The sequence below is a fragment of the Canis lupus genome, chromosome 26 (genome assembly GCF_003254725.2).
Source record: "Canis lupus dingo isolate Sandy chromosome 26, ASM325472v2, whole genome shotgun sequence".
NCBI lineage: Eukaryota > Metazoa > Chordata > Mammalia > Carnivora > Canidae > Canis > Canis lupus.
Genome location: NC_064268.1, coordinates 37,612,466 through 37,640,145, shown reverse-complemented (window position 1 = coordinate 37,640,145; position 27,680 = coordinate 37,612,466). Strand labels below are relative to the sequence as shown.

At 46.3% G+C, this 27,680-nt stretch overlaps 1 protein-coding gene across 10 annotated transcripts in view; it reads left to right on the top strand.

The window, feature by feature from the left end:
- The window catches only part of RNLS (renalase, FAD dependent amine oxidase), a 273,338-nt gene that overhangs the window by 22,813 nt on the left and 222,845 nt on the right, over positions 1 to 27,680 (top strand). Inside the window, exon 5 of one of the 10 annotated variants that reach the window (XM_049102116.1) lies at positions 121 to 1,165. The exons of the other annotated variants lie outside the window; for them this stretch is intronic. Coding sequence (XP_048958073.1) covers positions 121 to 473 — 353 coding nt within the window. The 3' untranslated portion in view covers positions 474 to 1,165. Of the gene's footprint in view, positions 1 to 120; positions 1,166 to 27,680 lie in introns of those variants that run through there. 10 annotated transcript variants of the gene reach the window in all.

Sequence of the window (27,680 nt, the reverse complement as noted above, 5' to 3'; positions counted from 1 at the left end):
AAGGGAGAGTAGAAGTGCATGGGGGTTGGAGGATGCGCTGGTCATTGTCTAGAAATATCTGAAGTTCTGAACTGTGCGCTGCATTCCTCCGTTTACTCATCCCACGGGGATTTTTCTCAGCCTCTCCTCCCTTATCAGGCACAAAAGGACAAAACGGGATCTGGCATGACCCCTACCCCGACGTGCCTTACGGGCGTCTGGACGTCGCACTGCCTTTGGAAGAAGCGTGCATCCTTTTCTTTAGAGGATGTGAAGAGAGAGCGGGGCTGATCCATTCAGGGGGCGCGGTTCCTGCGCAGCCTGCTCTGGTAAACAGAGAATACGAAATGTGTAAAATAGCAAAATTCGAACACACATTAGTGAATTCAATCCATCATGTCTGGCATCCTCCTGGTGGATCCTCTGCCCTCCCTACAGGCAACAATATGCTCCCAGGGAGAGCTCTGCGTGAATGCACCGGCGTGTTCCGCTGACTCCTAAGCAGAGATTGTTAATTCGTAAAGAATTACTAATTCTTAAGGTTGGCGCACGTCTCTTTCTCAAGGCCAGTTGGTGCTTCGGAGCGGGAATAGCTCGTGAACCCGGCCTGTGACTCATCCTGCCTCCGGGCCCGCGCCTGCAGGCCCCACGGATGAACAGCAGGTGACGGTGTTTGCACGCTGTTCAGAAGGCCGGTGCCGCGGGCCTCACACCATCCGCAGCCCTTCCCTGCCAGGATTGCACGCGCGTCCCGGGATTATATTTCTCTTTTATATTGCCATGTGTCATGCTTTGTTTGCCAAACAGAATATGGAAAATGAAGAGGCATTTTCCTGCACGGCTCGTAGTAGATAAACTGTCAGAATGAACTCCGTTGCTGAAGAAAAGCACAGACGCGGGTGGCCCCTGGATGTGGCTGCGGGGACGTCGGCGCCGGCTGGGGGGAATTTTGCTTGGGCCAAAGGGATGTCTTTCTTTGAAAATTCTCCCCGACCACGGCTCTCTGCGTTTTCCTAATGCTTCCCTCCACCCCGCAAAGAGCAAGCTCTCAGGTCGCTGAGGCTCCCCTGCTGGACGTGGGGCTGCACAGATCCAACGGGGCCGGGGGTTTATTTTGCCATGAATTTTAAGCGAGAGATGTGATTTGAATAAAAAGAAACGAAGCTGGGAGCACCTGGCTGGCTCAGTCTGCGGAGTGGGCGACTCTTGATCTTGGGGTTGTGGGTTTGAGCCCCATGTTGGGCACAGGAAAGAAAACTAAGGTTTAGATTCACTTTTACGACATTCGTGGAGAATTTTTTTTTCCATATGCCACACACAGCAGTGTGGGTCTAAGCCGTCCCCCAAATACGGAGGTGTGTGTCTACACGGGTGGATCCTCTTCATTGCTCGCTGCGTCTTAGGGGGATGCTGGTGACTGAGGTGACCCTGTAGTGGTGGAAAGCGCTTTGGACACAGTCCTCGTCAGAGATGGACGAAGGTCAGGGCCGTCCGTGCCTGCTGCTCCTCGAGCACGGTCGCGAGCCCTCCACCACTTGCATTTACTCTTCGGCACGAGGACTCCGCTTGGAGAGGAGCTGCTTCCTCGGCCACGTTGCCACCTGCATTCCATCATGACCCACGTGTACCCACTGAGCTGCGTCCTCGGCCACGTCACAGCTGCACCATCATGACCCACGTGTACCCACTGAGCTGCGTCCTCGGCCACGTCACAGCTGCACCATCATGACCCACGTGTACCCACTGAGCTGCATCCTCGGCCACATCACAGCTGCACCATCATGACCCATGTATACCCACTGAGCACTCACTGTGTTCCAGGGACTGTCCCGGACTCGGAGTTCACGGGGCAGGGAGCCCCAGGCCCGGCTCCTCGGGAGCTCGTGCTGGGAAGACTGTCGGATTCTCATCCCCACCTCCTGACACGGTTCGTTTTGTGTGCATTTGGGCTCAGGGCAACGTCCGGTCCTTCCTTCCTCGTCTTGGCCCTGCGGCTGGTTAGCTGTGGGACCGCGGGCACACGCCTGAACCTCTTGGACTCCCTGATGTCTCTTCTGTACAACTGAGACGACACTTCCCACCCCGTCAGGGCATCCGTTCGGGAAGAGTAGACCAGATAACGTATCCGAGCACCTCGTTGGCCGCTGGCACGTGCTCGGGGGCCGACGGGAGAAGCTACGGCTGCTGCCTTTCACCTTGCGCAGGTCACCTGGCCAGCGCCGACTGCGCGGAGGGCTTAGTTCACGTTCATTCCCTTGCCGCTCATCCATCCTTCAGGCACGTGGCTGCTTGGGGACTGAGAAGCACCGCGACCAGCAGGAGCCCCGAGTCCTGAGCACTGTTGACGGGCTACGGGTTTCACGTGTCTGCAGTCCTCGGAGCAACCCAGTACTGACTACCCTCCGCGGACCGGGGAAGACCCGGGAGGTAAGGACCAGTGCCTACAGCTGCAGCATCACCTACGAAGGACCAAAATACCCACTCTAAAGCCTGTCGCCTTTTTTATCCACAGTTTCCAAGGTCCCTTTTAATTCTAAATGCTCTAAAATTCTTTCTTTTTTGAAAAACGAGTTATGCGCTCGCAAGCAGTAGGATTTCATTTGCGCGCAGGCTCCCACGCTCAAAATCCGGATGCCTGATGATGTCATTAAGAAGCTAAGACGGAGAGACCTGCGTTTTCATAAATAAGCATGACGAGTAGTCCACGGACAGGCCCGCGTTCCCCGAATAGTTCTCGGCGCTCGCCATCTGCATCAGCTGATTTTTCCGTGCCAACTGGAAGTCACATTATTCTTAAAGGGGGCGCGAGAGGAGAGGGAGTGCTTTTCTTCTTTAGATTCCTGGAAATATTTAAGCATTTTTAAAAAAGATTTATTTATTTATTTTTATTTATGATAGACACAGAGAGAGAAAGAGGCAGAGACACAGGAGGAGGGAGAAGCAGGCTCCATGCCGGGAGCCCGACGTGGGACTCGATCCCGGGACCCCAGGATCGCGCCCTGGGCCAAAGGCAGGTGCCAAACCGCTGAGCCACCCAGGGATCCCCAATATTTAAGCATTTTTGGTGCAAGTTTGTCACTTTGATTTTTTTTTTATAAAGATTTATTTCTTTATCTCCTTATTTGAGAGACCACGAGAGAGATCACAGAGGCACAGGGAAAAGCAGACTCTCCCCTGAGCAGGGAGCCCGATGCAGGACTCGATCCCAGGACCCCAGGATCACGGCCTGAGTTGGAGGCAGACGCTTCACCGGCTGAGCCACCCGGGCGCCCCTGTCACTTTGGTTTTTAATAAAAGGGTTGTTTTGATATCTTTTTTTTTTAAATTTTTTTTAAATTTTTACTTACTTATGATAGTTACAGAGAGAGAGAGAGGCAGAGACACAGGCAGAGAGAGGGAGAAGCAGGCTCCATGCACCAGGAGCCCGACGTGGGACTCGATCCTGGGTCTCTGGGATCACGCCCTGGGCCAAAGGCAGGCGCTAAACCGCTGCGCCACCCAGGGATCCTGTTTTGATATCTTGACTTCTCTTGGTGAGCTTTGAGACTCTGCGTTGGCTTTGGTGGAGAAGTTCTCTGTTCACCTTGTGTTCCTCAGTCCCCAGGGTAGCTGAGGACGTGAGCCACAAAGAGATGAAGCACTTACGGAGACGGACGGCTGACCCCAGGGGCCTGGTTGCTCAGCCACTGCCTTTTGAGTTCAGCGTGGCAAGAGTTCCCGATTTGAGGAGGAGGAGCTTGTGGGTGTGCGTCCTCTGCAGAGAAACCGAACAGACTATTGCAGTAGAATAATTAGGGCTCTCTGTAGAGTTCTCTGGCTCAGCTTCTCTATGGTGACCTGGGGCACGTGCCAGTCTATCTGGACCTCACGTTCTTCCTCCGTAAAATGAGACCATTGACTCCCAGGTCTCCGGTGATCCTTCTCTGTGTAAAACGTAGTCTGCAATCCAATCTGAAGTGAATCCGCAAAAAGGCAGTCGTGTGTGTGTGTGTGTGTGTAACCACTGCTGGAAACGCGAGTTCCTTGAATGTGGCTTGATAGGACGGAGGTGTCGGAAAGTGGGTTTATCAAATGTTCAAGCGGGCGAGGGAGAGGGAAATATTTCATCGTTGTTGACAAACACCTTGGTTAGCAAGCTTGCACCTTTCTTGAATACATTAGGTTTTGGCGGGAGGAAAGAACAGGACTGCTCATTTTCAAACCAAGATGCAAAAAAAAAAAAAAAAAAAAATGAGGGCACCTGGCGGTTTGGTTGATGAAGCGTCTGACTCTTGATTTTGGCTCATGTCAGGATCGTAAGGTGGAGCCCAGGTCGCGCTGTGCACCGGGCGCGGAGCCTGCTTGAGGGTCTCTCCCTGTGCCCCTCCCCATCCCTGCTCTCTCTGTCCGAAGAAATAAAAGAAAAGATGGTTAACTTCTTTCTTTCTTTTTTTTTTTAAAGATTTATTTATTTATTTATTCATTCATTCATTTATTTATTTATGAGAGAGAGAGAGAGAGAGAGGCAGAGACACAGGAGGAGGGAGAAGCAGGCTCCACGCCAGAAGCCCAACGTGGGACTCGATCCTGGGACTCCAGGATTGTGCCCTGGGCCAAAGGCAGACGCCAAACCGCTGAGCCACCCAGGGATCCCCAACTTCTTTTTTTTATCCACTAAGCTTGAGTTCTTGGAGTCTTACTCTAGCTCTCCCACCTTCTGCTATTCCACTGCCCCAAATAATATTTGTGGAATGAGTGGATTATGGATTGAGTGACGAGATGCCCCGCGTACCGGATTACACGCCGCGGACGGCTGTGGGAGAGAGAGCCAGGCTTCCTCACCTTGGCCTCCACTGTCCCACCACCTACTAAGGTACAGGTGGTCTGTTGAGCAAAGACAAATCAGTTACCAAAAAGGAAAAGGATTTTCCTCTCAGCCTGCTCCCTCACTGACCTGTCATTAAAGAAAAGCAAGTGGCTGTATTTTTGATGGGGAGCTGAATGATTTTTTTTTGGGGGGGGCGGTTTACAAACACAGAATAAATAAGCTTTATTTCTATAAAGCAGGTCTACTTGTACAATAGAGCCTCTGAATGGAAGATAGCAGGAATTTGGGAAGATTTTTCCATTTACCAAAAAATAATCTAAAGCAATGATTAAACATAGCAACCGGGGCACCTGGGTGGCTCAAGGGTTGAGCATCTGCGTTCAGCTTAGGTCATGACCTCGGGGTCCCAGGATCGAGTCCCACATCGGGCTCCCTGCATGGAGCCTGCTTCTCCCTCTGCCTGGGTCTCTGCCTCTCTCTGGGTCTCTCATGAATAAATAAATAAAATATTAAAAAAATATATAGCAACAACTGAAAGACACGGACGTTTGTGGATTGTGTGTGGCTGAGTGGGTAGGTGGGTAGGAGTGGGTGTGAGCGCGGATAGGACACTGGAGGAGGAGTGGAATTTCAAGACACGGGTGTTTGTGTCTATTCTGAAGCACCTCAACAGTGAGTCGCATAGTAGAGAGTTTCAATATTAGTTGTTTCAAATCTGATAATGTTTTATACGTGGAGAAGTCCAAAAACGGGTTTTTAGCTTGTGAGTATACCAGAAAAAAAGAAAAAGGGATCAAAGTAGTTCTTTTTCTGGGCCTCGATGTCTAAGGTTCTTTTTAAATGATTTTTTTAAAGATTTTATTTACTTATTCATGATAGACACACACACAGAGAGAGAGAGAGAGAGAGAGGGAGGCAGAGACACAGGCAGAGGGAGAAGCAGGCTCCATGCAGGGAGCCCGACGTGGGACTCGATCCCGGGTCTCCAGGATCACGCCCTGGGCCAAAGGCAGGCGCTGAAGCACTGAGCCACCCAGGGATCCCCTATGACTAAGGTTCTTGATGCAGGAAACGTTCGCTGATTTTGCCAAGCGGCCGGTCCGTGGGACCCACACTGGCTGCCCCAGGGGGTCCCCGCCGAGGCCTTCCTCCCACCCCGCCCTTCCCTGCGCTCTCGCTCCCTTCCCTTTATCTTCTGAAACGAAAATATTTTTTTCCTTTCCTCCTTCGGAGCTCGTATTATGGAACCAATGTCAAATCACGAGCAAACTGGATACGTCTCCAATTTATATTTACAGGTATCGGGCAGTGTTTTCTGCTTTGCCATCCTCGGGGCCAAGTTTCAGGGGTGGGGCGGCGGGAGGGCAGTGGGTGTGGAAGGAGCCCCGCGTGGCCCGGGGGCCCGTGTGCGTGTGAGTGTGGCCCAGGCCCCGCGGCTGGTTCCCAGCCGGCCTGTGTCCGCATGGCTGTGCTCGCTGGCGGCCCGTGATGCAGGCGGCCCCGGAGCAGGCCCGGCTTCCTGGCAGGCTCGGGTCTGCACGTGGGGGAGGGGGTGCTCTTGTAGCCGCGGTGGGGGAGGCTCGGTGGCCCATGATGCTGGCAGCCCTGGAGCAGGCCCGGCTTCCTGGCAGGCTCGGGCCTGCACGTCGGGGAGGAGTCGCTCCCACCCGGCCGGAGGAGGCGGCTGCCGGTGTCACTGCTGCAGGAGGAGAGAAGGTGCGGTCGGCCTGCGTGGCGAGAGGGCAGCCTGCCTGCGCTCCGACGATGCCCAGGCAGGCCACCCGCGCCTCCGGCCACTGCACCTCGTGTCCCAGATGCGCGTCCCACTCCCGGAGCCTGGGCGGCGGCGCCGGCAGAGGGGCCTTTGCGGACACGGCCGAGGCTGGAGGGGTGGCGGGCGTCCGGACCGTGCGGGCCCCACAAGGCCCAGAGGTGGAGGAGAAGGGATGCGGGGCCGGTGCAGGGCCTCCTGCCCAGGGGGAGGTGCATGGGTCCGAGCCCCCTGAGGCCCCCGCACGGCCTCGGGACGCCTGGGCGTCAGCCCCCTGGACCCGTCTCCGACGTGCGGGGCCCTGCCCGTGGCCCTGGGAGCCCCCCTGCCCGTGGTGACCTGTCACAGCCCTCGAGGCAACTCCTATTCCCGGGAATCACTTCCACTAGGAACGGTGGCTTTCGGGAAGCTCGCTCCCGCATCTGAGCGCGCGGAGCGGTGGGGACAGGACCGCGGCCCAGGACTCCGAGGCGCCCCGGGGCTCCCGCCACCTGCTGTCCGGGCGGCCCGGGAGGACCTCTGCCACCTCACGGGCCTGTGAAGCCGGGTCCCGATCCGCTGCCCGGTCTAAGGAGCTTCGGAGCAACTTACGTGCCGTGACCTACGAGTTTACCTGGGCCTTCTGATGAGGCCGTGCCTTGATTTCATTTTGCTTTGTTTTACGGTGGAAGGGCCGGCGCCTCCACGGAGGGCTGCTCGGGGCCTTCCCGTTACTGCGAAAGCCAAAATTGCCTGAAAGTCTCAAAACACTGGTAGTTTGGAAGTATATGCACTTCCACCGAGTTAAAAATCTATCTTATCTGCAATTAATTTCACTTAGCATGTTGCAGGGATGTGTCCGTCAGGACGCTTTGAAAGACCCCACTAATTATTTGAAGAGAAATGTGCCTTCCCAATGCATGAGGTTCCAGGAAGCCCACCAGAGCTGCCACGCAGATGCCAGGCAAGCGCCTTCCCATCTGCTTCCTCCCGGAGCTCAGTGACCTGGGGTTTGGAATGTGCCCTTCATGCTGGGCGCCCTCACACGTCCACGTGACAGGGGAAGACAATTTTTTAAAAAAGATTTATTTATTTATTTATCTATTCATTCATTCATTCATTCATTCATTTTGAGAGACAGAAAGAGAGAGAGAGGCAGAGACACAGGCAGAGGGAGAAGCATGCCCCATGCAGGGAGCCCGACGTGGGACTCGATCCTGGGACCCCGGGGTCACACCCTGGGCCAAAGGCAGATGCTCAACTGCTGAGCCCCCCAGGGATCCCCAAGACGGAAGACTTGAACTAAAGACATCATGTTGCTGAAGATTTTCTCTTCTGATGCCCCATTTAGGACCATTGCTTCCGAATAATGAAGTGAAAAAGCCACCGCTCACCTGTCCTCGGCCCTTCCTCCCTGGAGCCCCCCTGCGGGCGCACACACAGCGGTTTAGTGCAGCTACTGTGGACCAGAGACAGTCCCCCCAGGCCCTTGCTCGTCCCATACGTGCTGCAGCCTGTTGTCTAACCGTCGTCTTGGTTTCTTGGTAAGAAACCAACTTAGGATTTGAAAGTTCTTGTTATCCTTGAAGTCACATTGTTGGATTTTCTCACGTTATGCGGAGATTTTATTTAGCCCACATGATGACAAGCGTATGGCTAGTCAAGAAGGACTGGTAACATTTCTTGCCTGGAAAATTTCTTGTTTGATCATCGACATATGATGTCCGTTTTCTGAATCACGGATTAGATTATAACATTTCTATTCGCCCCCAACATAAAGCCGATAATCGACTATTTCTTTTTTAATCAACTATTTTTAATCTCTATCGTTATCAGAAGGGTTTTTCAGTGCGGTGTTCATTGACGTGCTCATTCTTTCGTATATGAAAGTAGGAAAAATAAACAGGTCTCTGCAATAAGCACAAGGGGACAGCTTAATTCTCTTAATTATGCTCGACGTAAATCAGTGAACTCTGTCTTTATTTGAACTGTTCCGTTTTTAAAGTCACCGTTATTTATTTTAGAATTTTCATTTTTGGTTCAAGTAGGTGAAAAGATCAGCAAAGCAACTCAAAATGGATGAAATATCTAAGTGTGAGACAAGATTCCATCAAAATCCTAGAGGAGAACAGAGGCAACACCCGTTTTGAACTCGGCCACAGTAACTTCTTGCAAGATACATCCACGAAGGCAAAAGAAACAAAAGCAAAAATGAACTATTGGGACTTCATCAAGATAAGAAGCTTCTGCACAGCAAAGGATACAGTCAACAAAACTAAGACAACCTACAGAATGGGAGAAGATATTTGCAAATGACGTATCAGATAAAGGGCTAGTTTCCAAGATCTATAAAGAACTTATTAAACTCAACACCAAAGAAACAAACAATCCAATCATGAAATGGGCAAAAGACATGAACAGAAATCTCACAGAGGAAGACCTAGACACGGCCAACAAGCACATGAGAAAATGCTCTGCATCACTTGCCATCAGGGAAATACAAATCAAAACCACAATGAGATACCACCTCACACCAGTGAGAATGGGGAAAATTAACAAGGCAGGAAACCACAAATGTTGGAGAGGATGCGGAGAAAAGGGAACCCTCATACACTGTTGGGGGGAATGTGAACTGGTGCACCCACTCTGGAAAACTGTGTGGAGGTTCCTCAAACAGTTAAAAATAGACCTGCCCTGCGACCCAGCAATTGCACTGTTGGGGATTTACCCCAAAGATTCAGATGCAGTGAAACGCCGGGACACCTGCACCCCGATGTTTCTAGCAGCAACGTCCACAATAGCCAAACTGTGGAAGGAGCCTCGGTGTCCATCGAAAGATGATGGATAAAGAAGATGTGGTTTATGTATACTATGGAATATTCCTCAGCCATTAGAAACGACAAATACCCACCATTTGCTTCGACGTGGATGGACCTGGAGGGTATTATGCTGAGTGAAGTAAGTCAGTCGGAGAAGCACAAACGTTGTATGTTCTCATTCATTTGGGGAATATAAATAATAGTGAAAGGGAATAGAGGGGAAGGGAGAAGAAATGGGTAGGAAATATCAGAAAGGGAGACAGAACATTGAAGACTCCTAACTCTGGGAAACGAACTAGGGGTGGTGGAAGGGGAGGAGGGCGGGGGGTGGGGGTGAATGGGTGACAGGCACTGAGGGGGGCACTTGACGGGATGAGCACTGGGTGTTATTCTGTATGTTGGCAAATTGAACGCCAATAAAAAATAAATTTATTATGAAAAAAATAAAAAAAATAAAATGTTGAGAATAGGCAACAATGCCAGACTACTCCTCTGCACTTACAAATGACTTGACAATAAGGTAAATATAGAAAGCGAGTATAGAGTTTTATCTATTAATAGGGATAGGCCTTCGGCAGTCAGACGTACTCACGATAGAGATTGTGCAGGTTTGGATTTTTGTTTTCATCCTTGATGTGAAAGTAATTATAGAATTCTCCTGTCATTAAAATACGCCAATACCGAACACGTTCTGCATTCTTTATAATTACTTTTCAGTAACACTACATGCCAGACATGCATTTTTCCCCCAATACCGCCACACACTTAGGACCGTTCATTTCATGTGAACATATACGTAATTTTTAATTTAGTGATTATTTGTGAGATCAATAGTGATTCAAAATCTTGGAATACCTCAGAGTGATTATCTTAGTTGACTCTTATTGTTCATTAGTGCTACCGGTAAAATGTTGTTATTGAAAATTTCCAATTAGAGTGCGTACGTTTGGATATTTTTCCCTGAAATGGCAAGTCTCACACTGTTGCTAATTAGAGATCCATGTAGAGAGATACATCATGGCACAAACTGACAAAAAAAAAAAAAAAAAAAAGTATCTTTTGACAAAATGAACTTCCTGGGAACTTTCTTGTCAGCTCATTAGCACGAAGAGCCATAATGCAGGATTGTGCTGCTCCACTTATATTGAGTCTATGTGGTTATTTTTTTGCCTTTTTACTAAAGTCTTTCTCTAAGTTCTGGGTCAGTACTCTAGGAAAATGAAGATAAAAAATCCGGGCTAAGACCCAGGAACCTTCTTAGGGGTTTGCTGCATCGGAAGCACGTGGTCTTGCCGAATGGCTGCGAAGCTGTGCGTCCGGAGCAGAGGCCGCTGTCCTCCAGCAGCGGCCAAGCCGGACTCCCCGGGGTCGCCGGGCCGCAGACCCGGGATGCGGACTCTGCATCCCGCACGTACGACACGAGCAGCATATACCATCTTTCCAACTTTTATTAAAAAACAAAAAAGTCGAAAGCCAACGAAACCTGTCTTCTATGCAAGAGCATCCTTTCCAGCGTGGTATTTCCTGCCTCTGGCATGAAAGGACCCTGCAGGTCGCCGGTCACCCTCGTACACGAGGACGTGTCCTCGCGGTTGGACGTGGCTCAGCAGCCGCGCTGTTTCCTCAGACTCCGGCAGTAGGACGTCCCCGCGTCACCGGGCATTGTCTCTGTGCCACACTTGGCGCTTTAAACTGAAGTCGTGTGTGGGTCGTCAGCGCAGGGGGACCTGGGAGGGATCCTTGGACTCAGCACCAGGCAGGTGGGGTGGCCGGGCAGCCGCAGGTGTTTCCCGCTCAGAACCCGTGGAGCTGCCCTGCAGCGCCCGGAGAACTACCCGAGCACGCGGGGAGGCCGAGGACGGGCGCCGGCGGCCGAGACTGGCCAGTCGTGGTCCTTCCACCTGGTAGAAGCTGGAGGCGGGCGAAACCAGGGCGCACCGGACTGCACTCGTCTCTGCCACAGACAGTCAGAAAGGACAGAAATAGCACCCGAGGGCTCAGAGCCACGTGGAGCATCTGCCTTTGGCCCAGGGCGTGACCCCGGGGTCCTGGGATCGAGTCCCACGTCGGGCTCCCTGCAGGAGCCTGCTTCTCCCTCGGCCTGGGTCTCTGCCTCTCAGTCTGGGTCCCTCATGAATAAATAAATAAAATCTTAAAAAAGAAAGGACAGAAATATGCAGCCATTGGCCCTTTTTTATTCCATTCGGTACTTTTAAGTGAAGCAAACACAAGATATAGAGAAATCCTATTTCTCCGAATGAAAAAAGAGAAAGAAAAAACGAGGAGTAACTAACGCTCACATGGTGCTTCCTATCAACCAGGTCCTCTCCGAATATTTTAAATATATTAACTAATTTAATTCTAGCATCATCATCCTCACATTATTGTCCCCGTTTTCGTGATGAAACAAATACAGAGAGGTTAAGGAGCTCGCCCAAGGTCGCAGGGGTGGGAAGTGACCGGGCCTGTGCAAGGACTCCCCCCCGGGCTGCCTGGATACACCCCGCGCCGTATGGTTGTGCCTTGTGTTTGTCAGACTTCATGGAAAACACATATTTTGAGGACAGCGTTGGCTGAGGAGTCATGACTATTAATATCCATGACTTTATCCCAACAGAAACAGAACTCTTCTGGTGTCTCAGACACATGCTTTTTGGTCATTGGATTTCATGTGTTCAGTCGGCCGCTAAGACCTATTTTAGGAACCGGTTCTCGTGTAGACCAGCTTGTTGGAGCCCAGGGGTCAAAGATGCTTTCCGTTGTCATTTGGACCCATTCACGGTCTTTGCATTTCGCTGTGATTAATTTACGAATATTGTAGAAGGTGTGTGAAGTATGGTTATGTGCATGTAGTCCTTTTAACGGACTGTTCCGTTAAATACGCATCTTTGCGCATTTTAGGTTTGCTTTTCCAGAGGCATTTCGTCTACTGTTGTGTCTCTATTAACCAGACGTGATTTTCTTTTTAAGACTTATTTATTTGTCTTGGAGGTGGGGGGGCTGCATGGGGGGGGGGAGAGAGAGACTCTCAAGCAGACTCCATGAACACAGCCCAACACAGGGCTCAATCTCACGACCCTGAAATCTCGACATGAGCTGAAATCAAGAGTTGGGTGCTAATTGGGCCACCCAGGAGGCCCCAGACATAATTCTTAAAAGATAATTTAGATTGTACTGGGCAACCACCAGACAACCCATGGGTCCATCTAAATTTAAAATATATAATAAGGAAGTGTGAAGTGGCACTGGAGAAGCTTCAGAAGAAGATGGAGAATTTCCAGATAACCGATTTTAGTTTGGATTTTTTTTTTTTTTTTGTAGTATTGAAGTGAATTTCTTTACAATACGATTTTACTGTTTCTAAGTAGTCTGCACACCCAGCATGGAGCTTGAACTCACAGCCCCGAGATCAAAAGTCACATGCTCTTTGCTCTTTGGACTGAGCCAGCCAGACACTCCTTTCACATGTGCAGGTTTCCATCTTCCCTTTTAGTCGTCGGCGTCTGAAGTGTCCGCTTGGCAAGTGAGAAGAGCGAGGCCCCAGGCAACACCCAGGGGAGAAATGATCGAGGGGTGGGGGGGTTGGGGAGGAGAAAGGGCAGGTGACAGAGGTCAGGGCGGGGGGCCACTGGCCGCCACATGGGGTCCTCCTCCCATGAGGAGTTAGGCTGGAAATACTCAGCAAGGGATTGTATCTGAGGCTTGAGGACAAAGGGGAGAAGCGTGGAGAAGTGGAAATGCACAGGTTGGGGTCAAGGGAAATAAACCCACCTCTTTTAAAAGCACAGTTCAAATTGAACACCGATAAAAAATAAATTTATGAAAAAAAAGCACAGTTCAAAAATAAATAAAAATAAAATTAAAAAAATAAAAATAATAAAAATAAATAGAAGCACAGTTCAAGAATACTCCACCTGGAGTCATCTGTGTCGCCAACTAGGCCTTGCCTCACTTTGGGGTAACCGTCCTCATCGTCGTGTGCTGGGAAAGGGATGGTTTTCTATCACTCAAGGGAGAGATACTCGCAAGTCCTAGGAGTGCCCAGAGCATTTTTATTATATTTTGTGATTACAGTTGAAGATGCTGCTTATCTTATTTCTTGTAAAACTCCGAGGGAAGCCTTCCAAGGGCTTTACTGCTCTTGGGTCTCTCCGTAATCAAATATGCTTCTTCAGCAGTAATTTTAGCATCTATTATCGCGCCTGAGCCGCTGGCAGCCGGGCAGCCTCACAGCTTTGACATCACTTGTGGTTTGCAGACCGTCCTGCGGCGCTGTCTCGTGCTCCTGATAATAGGTTCTAAATGCGCCGCTGATTTATGCTGCCTGGAACTGTCCCATCTCTTCCTAGCAATTGAATTTGGCAGATTAATCATTTAACCTTTTCCGCCCCATGCTCGGGCCTCATTGGGAGGTCATTGGTGTCACACCAAGTAAGACTCCGCATTGACAGAAGAAGTTTCTGCCGCAGTTGTGACTGTCACCCCCTCTGGAGGATGTGCATGTTGTGATTTCAGATGAAGAAGCAAAAGCAAATAAAAGCGTATTTTCCCAAGCGCCCCGAGCCCACCGCAGAACCGAAGAGGGAGATTCGCGTTCCTCGTTTCCAGTCACGAGCTTGGCTCCGTGGGCTTTCTTTTCTTCTCACCAGAGCTCCTGTGCCTGCAGCGCAGTATAATGATGCTTAAATTCAGCCTCACACTGAAGTTCTCAGAGCCGATTCCAAGCTGCTGGGTTTAAGGACTTGGGTGGGAGAGGGGGGGACTGTCAAGGGGGTCTGCGTTCCTCTGACGTGCTAGCTCTCCATTTGCTGTAACCTTGAACTTTTATATCACAGGGATCTCTCTTTAATCAGGCCTGGTGATTAAGCAGAAACTTAGCGGATGGAGACTCTGCATGACTGGTCCCCCAGGCAAAATGCAAAAGTGTCTCTTCCCCCTTTGCTCCTTGCATCCCCACCTCTCAGAAAAGCCTCATCGAGTCCTTGGAATGGGCTGTGCACAGTTGTATATAATGCCCTCAGTCCCCCAGGCCCGCTGCCCCTCAGACCTCCATATCTCCATCCTCGCCAGATAGACACTTGGGTCACTGAGGCTTCCTCTTCCAGAAAGAATCTTCAAATAGGGGCATCTGAGTGGCTCAGCCAGTGGCTTTGGTTTCAGCTCAGGTCATGGTTTCAGGGTGTGAGATCAAGCCCCCGTAGGGTTCTGCGGTCAGCGGGGAGTCTGCTTGGGATTCTCTCCCTCCTTCTCTCCCTCCCTCCCCTCTTATGCTCTGTATCTAAAATAAATAAGTAAATAAATAATCTTTTTTTTAAAAAAAACCTTCAAATAAACATCATCAGCAGGCAGTTCTTGTTAGTTCCCTGCGTTGACTCAAAGTGGCGCAAGGATATTTCTCTTTGCCCCAGGGATCAATTTGACCCAAACTCAGATTAGACCAGAATATAGAGACATAAATTAGAAGGTTAACAAAGGAGGTGTTGTTAGGGTCAGTTGTCTTCTCTAGCTTAAGAAAGTTAGAATTCTTTTCTTTGAGAAACATAATTTTCCTGCCTTGATTTCCTGTGCACGGTAGTACAATGTGTTCTTAAGACTAATTCTTGGAACAGTCTAGAAGGTTCATGTGCTTCTTATTTTGTTGCTACTTGTCGAAGGCCAAAGGGGTTGAATGTGTCAGATGCATTGGGTCATTTGCCTAACACTCTACATATTTAATAAAAAAGGGTATGTAGAAATTCAAGGATATGTTTCATCTTGTTTCAGCATTTAATTTCAGATCGTGGCCAAGTATCTGTTTTCATTGAGAAAAGCAAGAATCTGCCAAAAGTCAACATGAAGCAAATGAATTACATCACGGTGAAAAAGAGTTAAGACTTGTACACACATTGCTCCATTCAGTTGTTATCAGAGTAGCTTTGTTTTTAAAAAGTATTACGCTTTTCGTTGCAATCTAGAAAACTTTTAGATAATTTATTGTATTGATTTACATTGCATTCTGAAACTGCTCACAGAGTATAAATATTTCCTTTCTATTTTATAGAAATGCTCATGCAGTTTTCAGAGTCAGCCAGCCTGATTGTGGGGGAGAATGCTCTGAGGCTGAACTACATTACAACGCTGTAGTAACTAAACCAGTATGGTATTGGCATAAAAGCAGACATATAGAGGGATGCCCGGTGGCTTAGTTGTTGGGCATCTGCCTTCGGCCCAGGGCGTGACCCCGGAGTCCTGGGATCGAGTCCGTCAGGCTCCCTGCAAGGAGCCTGCTTCTCCCTCTGCCTGCGTCTCTGCCTCTCTCTCTGTGTCTCTTATGAATAAATAAGTAAAATCTTAAAAAAAAAAAAACCCAGACATATAGATCAATGGAACAGGGTAGAGAGCCCAGAAATAAACTCACACATATACAGTCAATTAATTTGTGACAAAGGAGCTAAGGATATACAATGGGAAGAGGACAGTTTTTGAAATAAAAGGGTGTTGGGAAAACTGGACAGCCACATGTAAAAGAATGAAACTAGATCACTCTCTTACCCCATGCACAAAAAAGTAATTCAAAATAGATTAAAGACTTGAACATAAGACCTGAAACCGTAAAACTCCTAGGAGAAAACGTAAGTGGTGAGCTCCTTGACATAGGTCTTGGTGATGATTTTTTTAATCTGACACCAAAAGCAAAAGCAAGAAAAGCAAAAATCACCAGATGGGAATACATCATACTAAAAAGCTTCTGCACAACAAAGGAAATAATAAAAAAAAATGCAAAAGCAACCTACTAAATGGGAGAAAATACTTGCAAGTCATGTATCTGATAATAGGTCAATATCCAGCATACATAAAGGGCTTATATAACTCACTAACAACAGAAAATTCAATTTAAAAATGGGGGGATCCCTGGGTGGCTCAGTGGTTTAGCGCCTGCCTTTGGCCCAGGGTGCGATCCTGGAGTCCCGGGATCGAGTCCCACGTCGGGCTCCCTGCATGGAGCCTGCTTCTCCCTCCTCTTGTGTCTCTGCCTCTCTCTCTCTCTGTCTATCATAAATCAATCAATCAATCAATCTTTAAAAAAAATGGGCAGAAGCTCTAAATAGATATTTTTCCAGAGAACACATACATGTAAAGCTGCTCAACATTATTAATCATCAGGGAAAGGCAAATCGAAACCACACTGAGATATCACCTTACACCTGTCAGAGAGGAAATAACAAGTACTAGTGAGTATGTGGAGGAAAGGGAACCTTTGTGCCCTGTTGGTGAGAGTGTAAATTTGTGCTATGGAAAATAGTTTGGATGGCCCTCAAAAAATTGAAAATACAACTAACATATAATCCAACAGTTCCACCTCTAAGTATTTTTCCAAGCAAAATGAAAACACTAATTCAAAAAATATTTGCACCCCTATATTTATTGCAACATTATCTACAGTAGCCAGACTATGGAATGAGCTCAAGTGTCCATCGATTGATGAATGGATAAAGATGTGGGGTGTGTGTGTGTGTGTGTGTGTGTGTAATGGAATATTACTAAGCCACTAAAAAAGAATGAGATCTTGCCATTTGTGACAACATGACTGAAACTTGATAGTATTACACTAAGTGCAGTAAGTCACTGAGAGTCAAATACTCTCCAATATGATCTCCAATATGTTGAATCTTAAAAAAAAACAAAAAAACCTCATTGATATAGAGAACAGATTGGTGCCTACTTGGGGGTGGGGGGTGGAGTGTGAGACGTGAGTGAGGGAGGGTCTAAAGGCAAAAAGAAAAAAATGCAATTGATGTAAAACAGGAATAACAATTTTGAATCACAAACAAAATATTCAATATATATTTAGAGAAAACACAATGTGTGTTCTTGAGAGAGTTTCTCTGGGAATTTGTACTTTTACTATATAATTCTCAAAATATTTTGTTGGAATTTTTGGGAAGTCTTTAAAAGTAAAGTTATTGTCAACTCTTAAACTAGAACAAAAAAAAATTTTTTTTTCCCTCAAACTACATAAGCATGGATTTAAGGAATTTGGAGCCACCCTGGAAAAATTCATCAGATTGCTGTTGTAGCCACACATTCTTTTAGATACACACCTACTTCTCTAGCCATGGCCTGAATAATTTTTGACTCTTCTCAAACTGTTTTCCACTTTCAATGGAAAAAAGATTTGCTATCCTTGCAGATATTCAAAAGAATGAGCTGCGTTCTCTAAAAGTTCTCTAAAAGTTCCAGAAGGGGACTTCTCAAAATGTTTAGAATAATATTCAAAATGTTTAGAATAATAGTAACAACTGTGGCACAACAGCATCACCTTTGAAACAGTGCAGTTGTGTGGATGTGTGTTAATTCTTACGTATTTGTTTAAAAAATATACTAGTTTGTGGCTGCGTGTGCAGTACTGAGGTCATGGATGCCTTGTTCTGGAAATTTTCATTTCCTGGGACCCAAGTACAATTGCTGTCCTCCTTGCACAATCTCTAGTGAAGTGCTTGTCTTTGACTAGTGGAGAAATATGCGATCTTGTAAATTTTCAGGAGTCATGAGAGCACAATCTAGCATAGTCGCTCCACAAACATTTTTAAGAACTACATCTTTTAGTAGTGAAAACACGTTAACAAAGCAAGACTTCACAAAATAGGGAAAAATATATTTTGAAAACTTAGATGATTGCTTGAAGCATTTTTTTTATCACAACATACATTTTATATTTGAAATTATATTGATGTTCTGGTGGAGGTGGTATCCAATTTAACTCATTTTTATTTGTGGCTTATGTTTATTTAACTCATTTTTATTTGTGGCTTATTTAAGTTTGTGGCTTATGTCGTTAAAGCGATAGCAGTATTTTGTTCATAAATGATGGTTAAGAATCTACTGATAGAGTAAATGAATGTGACTATGGAAGATTTTGATCATGGCCATTTGATGCCTTAGGATATAGCTTGATGGAATATTCAGAAGTCAACACAGATTTACTTTTGTAAATCTTTATTTTGAATGATTTGACTTTTGAACGTGTTACGCTGACTCCGAGCTTACAGATCTGAAATTGGATTCAAGAAGGCATTGGGAAAAGAAAAAAGAAAAATAAAGAAAAGAAGGCATTGGGTATGTCCATGCTACAAAGCAAGTTAGATATTTACGGAAACCAGCCTATCCAACACACGCGTGCGGTGGTTCCCGAGGCCGCCAGGACGGCAGCCAGCACGCGTCCTACGTGTACCGGCCTAGCTCCAGCGACTGCGGGCTCCGGGGGGAGACCGAGCTGGGAGTCTTTGCAGCAACTCTGTGTTCTTATTCCAGATCTCTGGGCTCTGGAGGTGTGATGAGTTTGGACCCGTGGTCTCCAAAGTCCTCCCAGATTAGAACATATGCCGTGATTTTCGGAATTCTCCTTTCTTCTTGAACGACACAGTCCCACCCACCCCCAAACTCTTAGTATTTTCAATATGTGCAATTATATGCGGATGCTCTGTGTGGAAGCATTCTGTGACCTAATTAAATCTTTTCACTCCGGGGTAGTGTCGTTGCTCAACCTGGAAACGTGTGAGCTATAGCTGGGCAAAGGGCGGCGTGGACTCCACGGTTATGCAGATGCTGCAGCAGCTAATTTGAAAGCCTTTCCCCCCCTCTCAAAAGTTGGAGCTACTCTCGCCTGAATTAGCTGGTCAACGTAGCAGTGTCCGTCTCACTTAGTCTTTGTAGAGACCATTTCTAAATCCCATGAAACTGTAGTTTAGGTCCAGTGTGGTTTAGAGATGCTTTCTGGCAGGCCCAGGATGTGTCACCCCCATTAAAGGGAGACTCTCCATATTGTTTATGGAAACAGGGAACAAAATGAAGTCATAACTCTGGAAGACACCCTATTTGGCACTGCCTTTTGGGGAGAAGTAATTCCAAATAATTAAAAAAGGGCCAGTTAACTTTTTCCTTAAACATCTTCCAGCAAGGAGTTATAATTTCCCTCAGTACCCTAAGTCAGCAGCCACGTATTCTTCCTTAAGCAGGTTGCTTCTCCTTTTTTTTTTTTTTAATATTTTATTTATTTATTCATGAGAGAGACATAGAGAGAGGCAGAGACACAGGCAGAGGGAGAAGCAGGCTCCATGCAGGGAGCTCGATGCGGGACTCGATCCCAGGACCCTGGAATCGCACCCTGGGCCAAAGGCAGATGCTCAACCACTGGGCCACCGGGGCGTCCCAAGTAGGTTCCTTCTTGAGGAAAACTGGAACAAAGGACGTGATGACAGGATAATATCTAAAACCCACCCCTGCATCCCCCTCAATCTTCTATTGCTTGCTTTTATTTTTAATGCCTCGGCCCACAGTGAAGCAATGGAATTCACTGCAACTGAGCAAGCTCTAAAGCCTCAGAAAAGAAAAAAAAAAATCAGGCTTCACAATGGGTATAAAGTGTCTTAGTATTTCTTTCAAGTTCTGCCCCCTTTGCGCTTTTCTGGAAGCATCTCTTAAGGCAGGCATTGCGAGAGATTTGGAGCAGAGATACATGGTGATCAAACACAAGCATGGCAGGAATGTCTTTTCTAAGGGTCAAGGAGGTCACATTGTTTGTTATATTTTTTGAACTCTTAGAATACTTGTGGATTTTTACTCTGATGACAAAGTGCAGCTGTTTCTAGTCAACTCTTGAATAAAGTTCTTCCGTCGCGCATCTATTTCAAGATGAGCAGACCCTGGACCCAGAGTGAATCTTGCCCTGTGTGCACGTAAGACGTTCCCGTTGTTTGTGGGACTTAATCTCCAGGTTAATCTGCAAGGATAGTTTTTTTTTTTTTTTTTTTGTTTTTTTCCCGGTTGGAATCGCATAGAAGTAAATGAAGCCCCCACCTGGATCTCTGTACCTCAGGCTTGTCTGGAATTCGTATAGGAGTTCTTTATTTCCACACAGTTGTGCTGTGTTCACCAGCTCTGAACGTAAGTTGTATTTTCCACTGCTGAAATTCTCAAGTGACTCGACAAGTGCGTCTCTCTTTTCTCCCCCAGGGTCCCCTAGGGACCCGAGATGTGGAAGGAGTCACTTATACATCTGTCATCGTTAACACCATCTTGCCCCCCGCCTCTTATTTTCACTTTTACTGAAACACACATGTAGAAAAATGCATGTGCGTTAAGTACACGTCTTGATGAATTTTGGCAAACCGAACGCACACCCGTAGAACCAGGATCCCCGCCAAGAAGCAAGACACGCTGGTGCCCTGGGAGGCCCGCCGCTTGCACGCCTGTCCAGTCCCTGGCTCGCCCATCCTCCAGTAACAATCTGCCTGACTTCTAGCAGCATAGATTTTTTTTTCTTGGCTGTTTCTGTGCTACTTTAAATGGAATCAAACAGTACATGCTCCTCAGTGTTTAGCGACTTTCTCTTGCCATTTTTTTGTGTGAAGTTATCTTATCAATACGTGGAGTTAAGATTGTTTTTTCTTGCTGCTGTGTAGTATCACACCGTACAGACCTAGCACATTTTATCCGTTTCATGTCGATGGGCATCTGGGCAGTTCCCTCGTCGATGCTGCTCCCGTAGACGTTCTGTGGGTTTCCCTTAATGAGCAAATTGTGTACATCTGTCTGGACATCTACATTGGAGATCATCAACATCTGTTAGTTTCTCAAAATTATTTTTAAAGATTTTATTTTTTATTTATTCATGAGAGACACAGAGCAAGAGAGAGAGAGGCAGAGACACAGGCAGAGGGAGAAGCAGACTCCCTGCGGGGAGCTCAATGTGGGACTCGATCCCAGGACCCCAGGATCACACCCCGGGCTTCAGGCAGCACTAAACCACTGCGCCACTGGGGCTGCCCTAGTTTTTCAATTTTATTGATGAAAATACTTATATATCTGAGCATGTCTGAGCAGCATGAATCACCCAGAGTGACTGTGTAGAGTTGATATAATTTTTTTTTTTCTAAATCGCAGAAACTTAGCATTTTAGTAGCCAGCTTCCCTCTTGGTTTCAGTCATGCTGGTTCCATTCCCACCCTGTGCACGTCCTCCTCTTGCCCTGCAGCCCTGCTTCTGTGCACTCTATGCTCATGCTTGCTCCTCCCTCTTTGCTCGTACTTCTGTCTCCTAGGGTGGCCTGGTAATAAGACTCACAGTGATAAATAACCACAGCAGCTCTATATTGAGCAGTAAAAGTGAAAAAAAGTGACAGTGTTTTTTACGTTATTTTATTTGACCCTCACATCATTTTTGTGTTACCCAAATATTATTGTCCCAATCGATCAATAATTTTAAATTATGATAATCATGATTCAGATCTGCAGAACAAGGACCGAGAACAACAGAGTTAACCTTCGTGGACTCAACTCTCGGATTTAATTTGTGTAGAAAGTCCGCGAGTCTTGCCTCAATGTTTTCCTGTCCCCAAGATTTGGAATGAGGTGACTTGCTCGAGTCACACTATTGTCAAGCGACAGAGCTGCTATTGGAGCCCAGCTGGGAGGACTGGACGTCGGGTTAGCGTCCCCGTAACCTCTGCCCTCCCCCTCACACCCTGTGTTTATCTCCGGTCTCACCTCATTCAGATGGCTCTTCCTTGAATGATTCTATCCTGATTTTGCTTTTTCCAAGAATACCAGCCAGCATGTATTCATTTAACCAACAAATATTTATGAACCGTGTTTAGGTTCCAGGAACAGTGCTAATACCTCTCCACGTGTCCTCATCCCTCCTCCAGCCTGGGAGGGAGCTACCACTAATGACGTCGGTTGACCCAAGGTGACACACAGCCAAGACCTGCATCACCTGTGTAGTGCTGTAGCTCTGTGAGGCCCCCAGGTGTGTTAGCCTCGAAAGCCAGTGCTTTTAATCACCTCTAAAAGTTTGTTCACTGGAGAAGGAATGCTATATTTTGGGTTTTTTTTGTAATTGTCGTCAGTATGAAATGCCAGCTGGGCTCGAGCCCGTCTCCCAAGTGTGTGCCGTCTCCTGTTACATGGGTGAGGATGGCCATGCCCAGCGGGGCCGGGTCACCGGCATCGGGCCACGTGGCTGCTCAGGGGAGCCGGGGCTGGACCCTGAGCTTTACGACACCCGGTCTCCTGGTTAGGGACACTGTGTGTGAACAGGGCCTTCGAACAAACTTGAACCTCTTTTGCGAATTCTCCAATAGAACCATTCCCTTAAAGTCCACTTCCCCTGACATCGTCAGTACCTAGAAAGCTGTTCTCATTCTTCGCCCCCATTAATTCAGTGCCTCCTCCTGAAGCTCCTCTTGCCCAGCTGCTCTGGACCTGAGCTCCCCTTTTTTTTTCTTTCTAACTGCGATCACCCTTCTCTCTCCTTTGTAGATGGCTCTGCCCCCTTCCTCCTAAAATACGGGCAGTGCTCAAGACTTTGTCTTGAGCTCTCTTCATTTTCTTGCTTTCTCTGTCAGCCATTTCATTCACCCGTGGACTTTCTGTGCAGAAGACCTCAAATCCTTAGTTTTAGCCCTGATTTCTCCTTTGTGTCTTAGGCTCAAGCTGCCTGTAGAGTTCAACTTAGGCAAATTTGCTCTCCTCACCAGACTTACTCCTCCCTTTATGTTCTGTGTGGGGCCATCCCATTGGTTTGTCATTCTCTATGTCAAGACCCCATGGGCCGTTGACCTCTTGCCTGCACTTCTATAAAGGCTCTTCCTGCCCCTCATTTCTACTTTGACCCATCCTCACAACTGAAACCAAAGTAATCTTCTTAAGGGCACCTCGGGTCGCTTTCCTGTCCCGGGCAGATAAACTTTGAGGGGTTCCCCAGTACCTACCAAGTAAAATTGGCCTGTCAGTGTCCCCTTTTCTATCTGATTTCAACTGATCTTTCAAACCCAATTCATCTATTTTTTTCTTCCTGACGTATCTAAACTTTACCATTTCTGAATCTTTTCCTAATGCTGTTTCTTTTTTCTAAACCTGTGATGATGGACCAAAGAGAATCCACTGCAAATAGAGAATAGGACCAACATTTTATACTAGATAAGAATAAGAGGGGTGACTTGGGGCTTAAACTTGAAAAATGTAACTAAAAATTGTAAGTTATAAACATAAGCTTCTTTTCCTTATAATTAATAAAATTTAGGTTGTAACTGAAATTATGTGCTAATTCTTGGAATGTATGAAGAGCAATTAAAGGTATTGAGTTTTTGACATGATTTTCTGACAATTACAAGATAAAATGATTCAATCACATTGACTTTGACTTTTGTAGCACAAATATACATGATTTTTTTTTTAATTTAGAAACCCAGTTTTATTTAGAGATCCTTTTAATTTAATTTGGCTTTAAAGGCACCATGTCAATCTCTTATCACTTCTTTAATTACTTGGGTTCTCTTTACCAGATCCTCATTTATGAGAGTCTTTGCAAGGAATCTGAGTGGTTCTTCCCAACCCATACTTTCATTGAACTTTATGCAACTGTGCATATGAACTTTCAGTATCTACACTTTCTCTTAGCAATAGGTTACGGTTGATGTCATAATCATCAGATGATTTGGGAGACTTCCTGTGATTACCTGAAACTTTTTCCTTAGGTTTTCTCTGGTGTTTACCATGATATGGGTGTTTAAGTATATATCTCTTCTACCAGTTTTTAGGTTTCTTGCAAGATGAGAATAATGCTTTGTTCCTTTTTGTACCTTTGTCAGAATCCATGGAAATGTCATGTACATAGTAAAAATTTGATAAGCATTTGTTGAATTCTGTTTTCTATTGGTTCCCCCGTGGAACCAATTCTTTCTTGCCTTTTGCTGCATTTCTTCATTGGACACAATACCATAAAAGTAGTTTATGGGAAAATAGGCCATTTGTTTTTTTCTATGAATGCCATGCACTAATCAGGAGTTGCATTCCAAATCAAAGACTCCGGTTCAGATGTATCCCGTAGTGTATTATAAAAGGTATAATAACTAAAATCTTCTAGGATAACGTAAGTAAAACATGCATTCCAAGTCTTATAAAACATCTATCATGTCTGTCATGTATAATGATTATTTGTGTGTTACAATATGTACATAAAATGTAAATGTGTAAGTTGGACCATTTAACATAAGTGTAAAGACCGTCATAAACATCAATTAAGATTCTAATTGACAACATCATCTTTTCTGTCCAAAGCTTAGAAGGGGCTTTGGAAAATGATTTTTTTTAAAGGTTTTATTTATTCATTCATGATAAACATAGAGAGAGAGAGAGAGAGAGAGGCAGAGATGCAGGCAGAGGGAGAAGCAGGCTCCATGCCGGGAGCCTGATGCAGGACTCGATCCCGGGACTCTAGGATCACGCCCTGGGCTGAAGGCAGGCTCCAAACCACTGAGCAACCCAGGGATCCCCTGGAAAATGATTTTAATAACCTGATTCCTTTAAAAAAAAATCTCACTTGAGGGGCTCCTGGTGGCTTAGTTGGTTAAGCGTCTGCCTTGGGCTAGGTCATGATCTCAGGGTCCTGGGAGCGAGCCCTGCGTCAGGCTCTCTGCCCAGTGGGGAGTCAGCTTCTCCCTCTCCCTTTGCCCCCACCTCTGCTCATGCTCTCTCTGTCTGTCTTTCAAATAAATAAAATCTTTAAAAATAAATAAATAAAAATTTAAAATTCTCACTCAAGTGTGCCTTAAACACTCCTAAGTAAGTGGAAATTGAGTTTGGGAGAAGCTGACAATTCTGTTGACCTTGGATCTGCCTCATCTTATTTTAGGGGTTACTCAGTACCTGTTTTGGGACATGATAATAATTTTGTTTCTACCGCCAAGAGCTGAGTTAACGTTTTTCCCCCGTCACCCTCTTCCTATTCGACTTAAAGCCATTCAATCTGAGAACAAATAAATTCTGCACAAAAGCAACAAGTAGTTATGTCATCCTACTTGATACTTGATGAGAATACTGCACACACCATTGGAAAACCGTTAAAACTATCCCCAGGTCATTGGAATGGGCATTTTAAAGGGAATTTCTGGCCGAAGATAATGCCCTGACTTAGCATGTACTGTTATATGAAAATCAGTGCGTGAATAAAGGTGGCAAAAATCCAAGAATGGCAGGAAATGTGTGGCTATGATTGAGTGGCATTGCGATCTATGAAGTGGCTGGAGGTGGTGACCACCTGCTCTGCTAACATCTAACTAGGAAAAAAGAAAAAGAATTGCCTCTGTAACTTGAATGTCTTTGCTCTCTCTTACAAAGCTTTTATCTGTTAAGTGGAGCTGCAGTGTACCTAATCTAATGTGGGTTTTTCAGATCTTCTGATAAATATAATTTGTGGCCAAATTAAAATAGATAACTTATCCAAAAGATGAGTTAAAAAAAAAGAGATGAGTTTATAAACGATTTTTTTTATGCTTCCCTTTCTTCTCAGTACCTACGTCTACCCTTTCGCCTTCGAGATTCTCTTTGTTGCCCTAGCAATGCCTATTAACTAGCAGGGTCCTTAATAAAGAAGGCTGCCTTCTGATGCGTTTCTCGATCCCTCCATGTAATCATGACAACTGAAATCAGATGCTGTTGTGTGCTCCTCTGCAGATGTAATGTTTTATTTCCTTTACCTCCCTTGAGCCGGGTCAGGTATTAGGACTGATGACTTTAGGAGCATTTATCAAGAAACATTTGCTCACTTTGCCTCCTGTTAAGCAATGCTTAATTCAGACTTCTTTGGTTTTACCCTCAAACTTATTTTCCTGGCAAATTCTCATTTGAAACAACATATTAGAGAGTGGACCAACATGCATTTCTGGAAACCGCATGTTACCTCATTCGGCTTCTTTGATGGCCCTGCCTTGGTGCTCCCCTGTTTCCTGTGGACTCATCCACTCATTTATTCTGTTATCAGCACATACTTTTTCTAGGAAAGCTTTTGCTACACATGGCGTTATATTCAGTCAGAACCAAAGCCATATTTTGTGAGGAAAAAAAGAATGCATTTTTGGTTATCCAAAGACTGAGGGATTATTATTATTTACCTACAAACACTATGAGAATTATTAAAGGATATACTTAAGCAGGAAGAAAATCAAGACCAAAGGGGAAAAAATATGACACATAAGAAGCAGTAGTGGGCACAGAGGTTTGCAAATGTGTTTGTAAATGTAATTAACTGTCAACTGCAAACAAATCGCCTTTTTTTTTCTTTTTTTTAGACATTAAACCAAAATGCTAGACAACAAGGAGATTGTATAAACATATGTTCAATGGGTGGTTAAATTTGTGGTGCCAGAAAAAAAAAAAAAACTAGATAAAATGATAGCTTCTGAGCTGGCAAAGGGAAATACATGGGATTTAGGAAACGTTAGTTCAGCAAAAGTCAGGAAAAGCGAGCACATGAACAAAGGAAGAGAAAACACCGAAGAAGATGACGGAAATAAGCTCAGTGTGTCAGTAGGCGACACCGTGTGAACACGTCGGTGCCACTGAGCAGGGAGGCTTGTGGCAGGTGTCTGGTGTGTGCCGAGATGCTCCGAGTTCTCTGCCCTCAGTAGCTCGTTGACTCTTAACGACAGCCCGTGAAGAGGGAACAGTTATCCCCCTGGTTCTGTAAATGACGATATCAAGTGCAGAGGGAGGGGGTCTCTTGCCGGAAGTCACACGGGCGAAAGGTGGGAGCCGGGATTTGATTCAGGTCAGGTGCCCTGGAGCCTGCCACCAGCATCGCCATTTAATCGGTGGTGTTGCCGGGAAACGCGAGCTGCAGGACGGCACATCCAGTATGATGCCGCTTATTAAAATGTGAAAACCAATAGAACAGCCCCAGATGGCTGATACGTACGTGTACGTTAAGGGTTTTTTGGGAAAACACATTAATCAGAATGACAGGACGATGCTTACTAACTTCAGGATAGTGGTTACGTTTGGGGAGAGAGAGACCTCAGAGGGCTTCAGCTCCGTCTCTTGTCTGTTTGTAGTACATGGTCTGAGGGGCGCTGGGTGGCTCAGTCCATTAAGTGTCCGACTCTTGATTTCGGCCCAGGTCATGATCTCAGGGTCCTGGGATCGAGCCCTGCGTCAGGCTCTGCAGTCGGCCCAGAGTCTGCTCCCCTCTCCACCCCCTCCAAGTAAATGAATCTTTAAAAAAATGATATATGGTATGAAACAAACATGGCAAAAATGATATGATCTGTTAAGGCTGGTTCACGAGTGTTTTCATAGTATTTTCTACTCTTTTTTGTATGTTTGGAATACTTCACATGTTTAGCATGTTTCCTCTTAAAGCAAAGAAGCAGTTATAGGAGGGAGTCTTTTCTCTCCTTTATACTCTAGGAAATTAGCCATTTAATCCTGAATTTTACGTACGAGCAGTTTCTCTCTCTGCACATTGCTCACTGGGTAAAATACGCTGCCGCCCGCCTTCGCACGTGTAC